Source organism: Meriones unguiculatus, chromosome 3 (genome assembly GCF_030254825.1).
Source record: "Meriones unguiculatus strain TT.TT164.6M chromosome 3, Bangor_MerUng_6.1, whole genome shotgun sequence".
NCBI lineage: Eukaryota > Metazoa > Chordata > Mammalia > Rodentia > Muridae > Meriones > Meriones unguiculatus.
In genome coordinates, this window is record NC_083351.1 from 144,987,872 (window position 1) to 145,000,017 (window position 12,146).

At 37.7% G+C, this 12,146-nt stretch overlaps 1 protein-coding gene across 1 annotated transcript in view; it reads right to left on the bottom strand.

Annotated features, from left to right (window-relative positions):
* Gabra2 (gamma-aminobutyric acid type A receptor subunit alpha2) overlaps window positions 1-12,146 on the bottom strand; it is a 150,721-nt gene that overhangs the window by 76,887 nt on the left and 61,688 nt on the right. Inside the window, exon 4 of the mRNA XM_060380720.1 lies at window positions 7,525-7,592. Within this exon, the coding sequence (XP_060236703.1) occupies window positions 7,525-7,592 (68 nt within the window). The remainder of the gene's footprint in view (window positions 1-7,524; window positions 7,593-12,146) is intronic.

A 12,146-nucleotide genomic window follows, 5' to 3' on the forward strand; every position in this document is an offset into this window, starting at 1 on the left:
AATCTCAGCATCTGTTTGGAGGAGCTGCTGTGTAGTGTCTCTCAGAGGCCAACTCTGACAGGCTCCTGTCTGCAGTCTTAGTAGAGTGTCATTCATGGTGTCAGGGGTTGGCATTCTCCCACAGGGATGGGTCTTTGGTTAGGCCAGTCATTGGTTTGATATTCTCTCAATCTCTGCTCTCTCTGTTCTATCTTTTATCCCTGCACATCTTGTAAGCAGGATAAATTTGGAGTCAAAGTTTTTGTGGATGGGTTTGTGTTCCCCTCCCTCTACTAGCAGACTAGTAGAGATGTCCTCTACTAGTAGGGTGTCCTCATCAGTATTTATGAACTCTGCTACTAGGAGTCTTTGCTTGAATCCCCCTCAAAGCAAATGGACGGAACTAGAAAAGATCATCCTGAGTTAGGTAACCCACCCAGAAAGACACAAATGGTATGTACTCACTTATAAGTATAAATTAGCCATTAGACACAGGTGAGACACAGACCCAAAGAAGATAAATAACAAGGAGGATCCAAGGGAGGGTACATGAATATTACTTGGAAAAGAAGACAGAATAGACAGTTAGTAGTTGAAAAAAAGGGAACAAGGAAAGGAAGGTGTATAAATAGTTAAGAAGGTAAAGATCAGACTTGGGGAGAGGGAGAGAGAAGGGACAGAAGGCCTGAAGAGAAAAGAGAAACTGAGAGTGGGGATATCTCTGTGACAAGCTGGAGACCCAAGTTATGGTAGGCCCCTGCAAGGACATGAAGAGGATTCAAGCTAAGCTAAATTTTAAACATTATTTAACAACAAAACCAAGGCACTGCAAATAGCAAGTCATTTTAAAATCAAAGCATCTGGAATGTGAAGACAAACATCTAAAATTGGTGGCTAGGTGTTACAAATGTGCAACACAGCTCAGGAGCAAGCAGCCACTATTGAGTTCATACAACAAAAGCACAGTTAGGAAGAGGAAAAAAAAAAAAAGGAAATACACATGTTTAGTGCTACAACTGAAATAAGAGAAAAATGAAGCTGGTGATAGAGTAACAATGCAGAGCTTAAGATCCATACAGCCATGGTTTAGGGGGAAATGCTTGTAGAAAACTTAATCATTTTATAGATGTGGTAATAGGTAAAGTAAGTAAATTTCCTGTTTCAAAGCTTTCTATGTGTAAAACCAAAAATAGTATGCAGTAAACCTACAATAATTTTACAAACACTAAGATTTTCCATTTACACAGCAACCTTCTTTAGTGTTATTTCCATAATTTGTTCTTTAAACGAGGAAACACTCTTTTATGTACAGCCTATCATATAAACATAATTTCAAGGACACATTAACTTACTGAAGACAGCATATTCTTTAGCGTTTGATTACATTAATTATAAGTCAATGCTCCTAGCCAATTTCTGAAGAATTACATTTGCTCACTAAAACACAACCAAATTGCAGGACTGCCCAACAAATGATTTCTTATCTACTTAGAATTACTATGTATATTTAAAAGTACTAACCAAATTTCATTATCTCCTTCTTTTTGTAATAAAGTCTAAGTTCTGCTTAGTAAATTTCAATGAGTATTGCTTCTCCCATAAGGGAGGGAAGGCACACTGGTGTAGATCACCTTTATAATAGTAGTCTGAAAGGCAGTCACACATATTGACAAAGCAAATGTCTCAGGCTAGGGGCTGTGTAGAACACTTCAACAGAATGCTATCAGACAAACAGGCTTGTGTGGGTTATGGGAATTTTGTGATTAACAATAATCAGAGGATAGGTCTCATCTATGTCCAACATTTACATAAAAGATATCTATAATAGAAACAGAATTGTTAAGAAGAAACCAATGGTAGAAGCAGACAAAGAGGAATATACTTTCTTTTTCCTAAGCTTCCTTCTCTTTGATCCCATCAGAGGAGAAGAAATGTAGGTGGCAGGCCATTCCTCATGGTACATTTCTCATGTGTGTAAAGGACAGGAGATATAAAGTGCATGGGAGATCGATGCATTCACTGTATTAATCTGACCCCTCTTAAGCTGTGGGATTCACTGATATGCTGTCACAATGTGGGAGTATTATCAAGAAAATAGTGTTTCTGAATTTGGGCACTTGAGTTTCTAAATCCTTTAGAATAGGGTCCAAACACTCCTACAACCTCCTTTCTCTGTGTGATCTTCTCTCTTCTCCAGTTTGTTCCAGCAAATCATCACACCCATGCATGCACCCCAATGCCTGCAAACACACAAATTGCAGCAGTACTTGCATATATGCAAGCTTTCTGATATGTCAAGTCCCAATTGCCTATGCAGATTCATTGATCTTTGACACCTTCACTCTTCTTTATCAGCTCCTTACATTTGACCATCTCCTACTCCAAGCTGGAAACACAGTTCACAATTTCCTTTTCATGTCTAAGTCAACATTATCTAGTAAACAGCCTGGATCACTAGAAATAAAAATAATTACTTTATGATTGAATGCTGAATGAATGAATGATGGGAATCATAGGAAGTGAAATGTACAGTAAGGATTCTGAATAATGAGGTCCTGAGCGGATGACAATACCATCTATAGAGCAGATTAAAAAAAAAAATCCTATACAAAAAAAGCCCTAATTCTTGATGCCACCAACAAGTACATTGTATGTTCATGTGTGTTTTCATGTTCTTTCCATGTGGCTCTTTTAAATTAGTTAGATCACACATATGAATATGAACACATGACAAGTAAGAAATTGAAACACATGTGCTCTGGTATCTGGAATCTATTGTTTGGAATATTTACCTATCTCCAGGAGCTCATTCAGCCACAGCAGCCTTCCTGGCCAGACTTTGAGTACTTTCAGGCAATCTTCCTGCATGTACAGGGCTTAGCAGTAGTGAACATGACATTTCACTAAATGTAGAGCTTCTACAATTTATGATAAAGAAGTTTATCCATTTCTTCAGCTAAAGGACATTCTGCCTTCCTCAGCTAGAGAATTTGAGAATTATAGACCCTCTGCCCATATCCCATCCGCTAACATGTTCATCATCATCACCATCATTTCCATGCTTTGATCAAACCAATGCAATATTGTTTTAAAGTCAGTTAGTTTTAGTGCTCTCCCCCCTTTATACTGTTAATAATTTGAGGACACACCCTAGTTATATTTTGACACCTCTAATCTCAATTCTGTCATGGACACAGTATCTGCTTCTAAATTTGTTAAAATATACAGACACAGCTATATTTTCTAACAGTCCAGACTGCAATAAACAAGACAATTATTTTTACATTCCAGAATGCAAACACACACACACACACACACACACACACACACACACACTTAAGAAAACTACAAAGTGAAGTGCAAGGAAAGAAAGATTTACTATTTAGAAGGTCCCAAAAAGCCCTAGAGAAAATTAAATGTGAGCTTGACTACATAAAAAAAAGTAAATCCAGTTGGCAAAGCAGTAGATCAGTATAACAAGTATGGGGAAAAATATGTACAAGGGCAGCGAGCTGTTAGCGATAATGGCATGTTCAGAGAACAGTGAGAAGTTCAGTGCAATCTTTAAAAATAAAAGCCTCACTGAGAGTTTTAATGCCTTCTAACTGCTGCCCTCTGTACCACCTCCTTCTCAGCCATGCTTCTTAAAAACGTTACCTCCACTCTTTCTCCACTTCCTCACTTCCCACATTCCTCCACCCACTGCAATCTGGCTGCTTTTACCACCATCAGCAAACACCCCCTTGTTCTTAATCTAATGACATATTTAAGCATTTTTTTCTCAGCTTTGCCATAGAAGAGGAGATAGTTTTCATCTCACTACTTTTGCAATACATTCCCGTACGGATATTCCTTAAACCACATCTTCCTCTTCTTGTTACTACTGTTGGGATCCCACCATGGGATCGGAGACCGCCCATCTTCCTGTAAGATATGCTCTAGAAAACATACACCTGTTTACAGCAATGGATAAAATTTATACCTCCTAATCTGTACGTAGAATTTCTGGATTGTCTGCCTTAATAAAAACAAAAATAAAAAAGGCTCCGCCGAACTGGCAATGTAGGACTCAAGCATTCACTCTCTGGATTTTTATTTACCTATTTATGTTTAGGAAGAAAGGGTTTATTTTGACTCCCAGCTACAGGGTAGAGTCCACCATACTGAAAAGTGCTGACAGCAGGAGCAGAATGCAGCTGGTATTACCGCACTCACCTTCAGGAAGAGAAGGGTGATGATGCTAAATCCCTTTCTCTTTTTCAGTCAGTCTAGATTCCAATTTTATTTTAAAGATGTACGTATTTTTATTTTACACATGTTTCTCTTTGTCCCTGTGTGTCTGTGAGAGTGTCTCTTGCAGAAGCCAGAAAAGTGTGTCAAATCCCCTGGAGCTGGTGTTTTCTGGTAATGAACCTATCAGTGGGAGTGCCGAAAATCAAACCCAGGTCCTCTGAAAGAAGCATAAGCACTCTTAGCTGATGACCCTTTTCTCTAGATGATGCAAATTTTAATTTAAAAAAATTATTCTAAAATTAAGAAATTTTAATTGTTTAGTTTGTGATTTATACAAAGCAATTGTGAGGGTGAAAAAAATGTCACTCTGTTCATAGGAAACAAGGACATTAAATACCAATGTTCTAAATTTACACAACCCTCACTGTCTGCTGCAAGATAATGGGTGGACTCTTAAAAAATAAAATAAAATAAAATAAAATAAAATAAAATAAAACTTCTTAAGAGAAGGTATACAAAATGATATTCCCAAACAAGATTGAGGAAGGGACTTAATGAATACATAGAGGTTCTCACTCTGAAAAAAAAAAAAGCCATCTCCACATATACTCTTTAATGGATATATTATCTAGTCCCCAAGCCCTCATTCTGTATTTCTTTTTCAGCGTCTGAACCCAATAGGTCAACAAGACATTGATTGAATGCATAGCAATGGTTTAAATAACTGGCATATTCTCCTCTAGTGTTACAATCTCAACCTGTCCATCCCAGCTGAAAGTCATATTATGGCTGAAACAGTCTCTTTCTTTCTAACACATTTCCCCTTCTCCCATTATCTGTTATCTATTACAAGATTTAAATGACCCCACAGATTCTAAGTCTATGTTTTCTACCCAATGTACATCAAGAAATCAACTGTGCTCTTCTGCAAAAAAATCAGCATATCCTAATAAGGTATTATGAATCTCATTCTTTGAAGCATTTTTTACATATTCTTGTAGGGGCTAGAAAATACCTGATGTGTAAAAGTGGTCTTCGAGTCTCACCTTCAAATGCCAAGGTATCAATAACTACCCTGTGGCTAGCTTTCAAAGGCCAGTTTTAAAATGGACAAAAATCATCACATCACTTCTGATATGCATTGCATGCCACGTTCCTTAGACCAACTACATTGGCGAATGACGATGTGGTGGGGGATAGCACAGAAGTCTAGTGTGAAATTTCCACTAGACACTTGTATATTCCAGCACGCTGTACTTCCAAACAACACAATACTGCATTGGCTTCTCAGGATTTCTCTGGTAACGTATTTTGTGTTTACAGAGACGGAGAAAATACGGCTCGAGCAGATCAATGTAATTAATACATTAAGGGAACACCTGGATGCCTAACTCGTTAATATCATAAAGGATAACACAGTGGATGAGAACTCACAATTCTACTCTGAAGTTTCCAGTGCTCAAGCTATGGCAGCACTAACACTGAGCTAGGAACAACCACCTAAGCTTGCGGCTCTTTTTTTTCAGGCCTGGGTGCCACTGTACCGCTAATAACAAAAATATATGCATGCAATGAAACATCCACCCATACAGGAAATTAATCCTCTATGTTTTTTTATATATACAGAAAGGATGTATTTCTTTAAATGGAAATTCATGGAGGTGGGTCAGGCGTGGGAGAAATCACTGTAGTGTGCACACCTACTGCAAACTTTGCCCATTGTTAGTTACCAGTACATTTTAAATCTTAATTACCTTCTTAGTCATTATTTTCTAAATGCTGAAATTAAATATTTCTGACTTAACTTCAGACCCTGTTATTCAAATCATTAATTATAATTCAGATCCAGAACTTTCTTTGGACAATTACACTGGTTAATGAGTTTCTAATGGCCAAGCGTGAGCATGTGTTTGCATGTCTATGCATATATGTGCACGTGTGTATGTGTGCATGGGTGCTTTTACTTTGTTTCTTAATTCTTTGCACTGTGCTTCTATTTCCTCTCAGGCTAATGTCAGAAAAATCTACATCACTGACCTGAACAGCATAACTTAAAGGTTTAGGCTCTGCTACAGATTAGTCCTTCATATAAGGAATAGTAGCCATACTACTAAAAGGGAAATCAAATGTCTTCCTTATTTATTCTTGTTAACAAGTTGTTTCTATGAGCGATGAGCCATGCCCACCATGTTCTCTTTAACTTGTAGGTTATAAAATGTGTGTGCCTTTCCTCCCCATTCGGGGCATGTCTGTTTACATTACCTCCGTCTTTACTAAACACAAGCTCAAACTTGTCCTCATTGTTTTCTTTACTTTTCTGTAAAAGGTCTATCAATCGGGAATGAAATATTTCATCTTGTCATTATGAAAACATATCCATTACTCTGGAGCTTACAGTGTTATGTCTGGGAGTAGAGGATGTCTGAGAGCTGAAAGAGATTGTGAACCTCCAAGCTGACAAGGTGACAGCATGGGACAACAGAGGTGTATGTTGGGAAAAAGGAAGCAATCTGGGTGTCAGTTAGGAGATGTGACAAAATCTGACATGGTACCAGGGAGAAAACATCATTTCAATTTTTTTTTCTATTACATTTTTACATATAATAAGAATTTATCTTACTTCACCAATATCCCTCTCCTAAGTATCTCATTTAAACAAATACAAATAAACATCAAGTCAAAAAAAATCCAGTAATTTCAATACTCTACTTTCATTTTATTTTGTTTCTTTTTGTAGTCCTTGAAGTCCTGGAACTTGCTTTGTAGATCAGGCTGGCCTAGAATTCACCTGAGTGCTGGGATTAAAGATGTGTGCCACCACTGCCCAGCTTCAACACCCTACTTTGCTTTGGATTGATTTGCATGTGTGTCTTGCATGTGCAAATTGTATGACAAGGCAACCCCTTTGTTCAGTGACTGTGAGGATAGATGCCTGTCACACTCACAACTCTTGATAAGAAGCAACTACCTATGAAAATCACTAGTCTTATGGAAATCAGGCAAATGCCTTAATCCTAGAGGGTCATCACCAACAATATCATTATTCTTCTTAAATTTTAATTGCATGCCACATTGCAGCCAGGTAGGTAAGTTTGAGGAGAAAAATAGAAAACATACATAATGAGCTGATTTAAACATTCAAGCTGAAGCTGAATTCCACCAAATCTGAAGCACAGCCTCTAATTTCTGCTCTTGTAGCCAGACATGACTTACATAAAGAATTCTGTACCAATGAAAATACTTAATTACTACAAATTACCTCCATTTCCAGTAGGTTAAGAAACATTTAATATAAAAAAAAAAAAAACTCACCATATCTGTATCTGAGACAGGGCCAAAACTGGTCACATAGATGTTAGTGAAGACTTCGGTAATGCTGTCTAATAAGAAAAGAAGAAATTGGACATAGATTTTACATAGTGAAGTCTGTGGGAGAAAAGTTGAGTATATGTACGATAAGGAAGTGAGTGCTAACGGCAGTATCACTTTCTACTTTCCAAGCAATCTTCACAAATAACAGAAGTGATGCCTAGAAGTACTTCCACATTCCTTTTTAGAAGGCATGATTGATTAGAATTTATTTTTAAAGATTGTATTGTTGATTATGAATACCTTGGTAGAAACCATCTTAAGTAAATCAGTTGAACAAATGCATCAAAAAACCGACAATTGAGCATAGTTATTACTTAATAGTGTAAACTTGATGATTAAACTAATATTTCAGATGTCATTTCAGGACAGCGGAGATTAATAGTTTGCACACCAGACTAGCTATTTACCATACAAATCAATATCTTGCTCCCTAAAATAAGGTAAAAGCCAAGTATTTATCATTATAAATAAATGTGACTCATTCATATATATAAAAACTTATTACTTAATAACTTAACAATGAAAATCAAATAATTAATCCTGGTTGAATTATTTCCAAAAAAGAAAAAAAAAATACTTTGGTCTATAAATGTCTTTAAAACTGTGGTCTATAAATGTCTTTAAAACTGCCTGAAATGCTGAAGTTTAAATTATTTGAACTGAATTCTAAAATTATATAACAAATGAACTACAGCACAATTAACAAAATTAATCAGAAGATTTAGACAATTTAAATTAAAAAAAAACTTAAAGGCATCATTTGTTTTCATCATCATGGGCTAAATGTCTATTGTAATGTTTGTAATTCTCCATGAACAATATAAGGAAATATTTCCTATCTACTAATGGTTATTAATTTACAAAGAAGTAATATATGCATAAATTTTGCAATGAGAAGATGATATTTTTAAATGAAAGATTTTTAATACAAACTTGTAAAAAAAATAAAATTTTTACTGCACTAGGTATTCTTCAGAGGACTTGATAGAGAATAATTTTCATGTCAAGTCTATCCAGTAGATAATCTACAATCCTTGTGTTGTGTCCAATAATTCACAGTAAGCTATAAAACTTTACAAAACACCCACAACTAGTATAGTAGACAGAGCCCATTTGCAAAACCCAAGCTCTCTGGTTTCTGAATATTCATGCTCACTAATGCATAATAGACTTGAGAACGAATGTAGATTCATATTTTCTACGTATTTCCACTTGCTCTGTGGTCTGTGTCAAAATATGGTGAAAGTGCATTGATTAACGTATTTATTCCACTATTTCATTGATAATAAACTATATTTATTAACCCTGTTATTAGGTACCTCAGCACATGAGTCAATCAATACAGTTGTTCTCCACGGACAGTTGTATGAAACATATGCATAGCCTCAAGTTTCTGGGAATGCATCGTGTGCAGAAATATAAGATCCATGCTTAGAAAAATTCTGTGCTCTATTTAATTTTTGTTCCTGCTCCCTTAAAACCCGGTACTACTCTTTCTTTTACCAAAGGTCATGTATCTCCATTTCAAACTGAACTTCTCAAAGTACGTTGCTATCACAGTTCTACCATATAAGTGTTATTATAAAGAAATTATAAAATGAAAGCCAAGATTACATTTGCCTCTTAACACATCGATCATGCTACTGTATTTATTCAATACACAAATGACATAAAACTTCAGATGTTATAAGCATCCAATTAAAATATTCCAGGGAAGAGAAATTACAATATTAAGAATTTTTTGTCTAAGTAGGGAAAATGATTTCACTTAGTCTGAGTAGCAAATTTGGGGAAAGAAGAAGACCAAAATGTGCGATGCTAAATATGTACAAAGTGATCTCTGTTATGTTAAGGACAAGGAATGGGTAAAAGGCACATTCAGCATCTGGTAGCTGTCAGGATCTGCCAGCTAGGAGCAGGAACGTGAAAACAAGATGAGCCTCAGAGATAGGGGAATATAAGAGAAGCCACAAAGACACAGAATATAGTTGTGCAAAGTTACCTGAAAGAAAGGAGATGACTTTATAGACCTTGATGAATAACATTCGCAGCGGAAGGGATCATTTCCAACTATGGACATTCAGGAAAGGGAAAGTAAGCAAAAGGGTCTCTGATGGTGACTATCAAACAGTTGTCTATGTGATATCTGAGCCTAGAAGAATGTGGGTTTGCGACAGAAATTTGAGGATTTTGTTGTGGATGTATGGATAACGGTATAAACAAGCAATGTGGACTAATGACATATTTTAGGGACAATGATAAAATGTGATACCGTTAACAATATTCTAAGCTATATCCAGCATTCAATGTTTATGATTTGAACTTCTATAAGACAGGGAAAGTAAAGGAATAGAGCGAAAGACAGATAAGTTATATGTGGATCACGCGACACCTGATGTGTCAAAGGCACTCTGTGAGCTATTTCATGCATGTCTGTGTTTGTTTTTGTTTATGGATTAGGACAAGAACAGGATAAAGCTGTGTTTTTCATACATGTGACAGTGTTTTTATTCATTAGACTTGTGGGTACCACAAAGTAAGCAAAGATACTTGCTGACTGGAAGAAACCTTGATCTCTGCATTTTAGGAACCGTGAGTCACTCTCTCAAGTCTCGGGTGTTCTTAGGGAACACCATAAGTGAGGTCCTGAGTCAGCCTTCAGAGTGGCTATGAACCTGCCTCACCCAAACTTGAATTCCTTCTCTGTCCTGATGTATCTATTTAGTTGTTTCTCCTCTCCAGCCATGGGTGATTGGTGAGGTTCACAGTGCCAGTCGTGAATTCCCTCCCATTGAGAACAACATCCATTTAGACAGCTGTTGGTTACAACAGAAATGAAGATGCTAGTAGGATAGTATGAGGTTAATCTTGCTTGGAGGTCACTGTTGTGTTTGCAAGCTCAACAGATGGGTAGAAATTTGATTGTTTCCCCCCCCCCCTTGGCAAATTGCCTAGCACCTTTGGATATTATGACAGCTAGTCTTTAGGGAAGAGGCCTTCAGCTCAGTGATGCTTTGATTTCATCAAGTTAGGTGTCAAAACTGTGAGCCGTTTTCGAAAACAGTCTTAATTCCATGTTCAACGAAGCAGCTAAGTGTAATGGCAACTTGGATTCCCAGGACAAACTCAAAAGCAGGTTTCACAAACAAATACACACACACACGCACACACACACACACACACACACACACACACAAACACACACACATTTAAAGTACTTTTAAAAAGTAAAGATTGCCTATGTTTATTTTTTTCTCATACTTTTAAATGGTATCTTTCCTTTGTCCTTCTCCCACTGCATTTTCCCTCTCGCTCCACAATTAAAGCACCCATTCTTCTCAGTCCCCTTTTTATAGCACCTGTGAGCTACTACAGCTTCCTCTCCTTTCCCAGCACACTCCTTTTTTGTTTTATAGTTCCTAAGGTTACTTCAAGTTAGATACTTAAATCTAAAGATGTGGAGCTCAGATAAATGAAAAAGTGTGAAGATATGGCAATTGTTTTCCTGAGTCTAGGTTACTGCACTCAGAACGCCTGCATCTAAGGCTCAGAGAAAAGTCACAAAAAAAGAGGACAGGAAACACTCTTAAGAACTAGAGAACCAGGATACTTGCTGGGAGGATAGTGTCTTCCAAGTATGGCAAAGAAGCTGCACCCAAAAAATTCCAACAATATGGTGGGCTAAATAAGAGTCAGTCAATAGCTGCTGATTGGTGATAATTCAGCTGTCTCCAGGCCCTCTACCCTTATTTGGTTAGCCAATCACAAGTGCGATTTTAGCTGTCTGTTTGTTTTCTAGTGAGACAGAGACAAAGAGGGTGTTAACTTAAGTGGGTGGGGAGGTGAGTGTATTTGGGAGATATTGGGGGAGGGGAACCATAATCAGAATAGATTATATTGAGCCCCTGGATGTATGTATGTTATGTGTGTATGTATGTATGTATATATGTATTTCACATCCAGATTGTAGACCCCTCCCTCTTCTCCTTCCTGTCCCACCCCTGTCATCTCTCCCTTTTTCTCAATCCCCCCTCTAGTAGTTCTCAGAGAAGTCCCCCCTCCAACACACACCAGTACATCAAGTCACATCAGGACCGAGCACATCTTCTTCCCTTGTGGCCTGGCAGGGCAGCCCTGCCAGGGGGAAGTGATCAAAAATCAGGCAACAGAGTCCATGTCAGAGACAGCCCCCTCTCCCATTTCTAGGAAACCCACATGAAGACCAAGCTGGCCAATGGTTAAGTGTATGTAGGGGGTCCTAGGTGAGGTCCATGCATGGCCCTTGCTTGGTGTTCCATAACCTACCCTGGGCCCAGGTTAATTGGCTCTGTTGGTCTTCTTGTGGAGTTCCCGTCCCTTCTGGGTCCTTCTATTGTTCACCCATTTGTCCACAAGATTCCCTGTGCTAACCCCAATGTATGGCTGTGAGTCTCAGCATCTGTTTTAACCCCCTGCCGGGTGGAGCTTCTCCAACACTAGGGTCCCATCTGCAAGCATAGCGAGGTACTTTTAATAGTCTCAGGAGTTGGTTCTCTCTCACCGGGTGTGTATAAGTTGGAGCC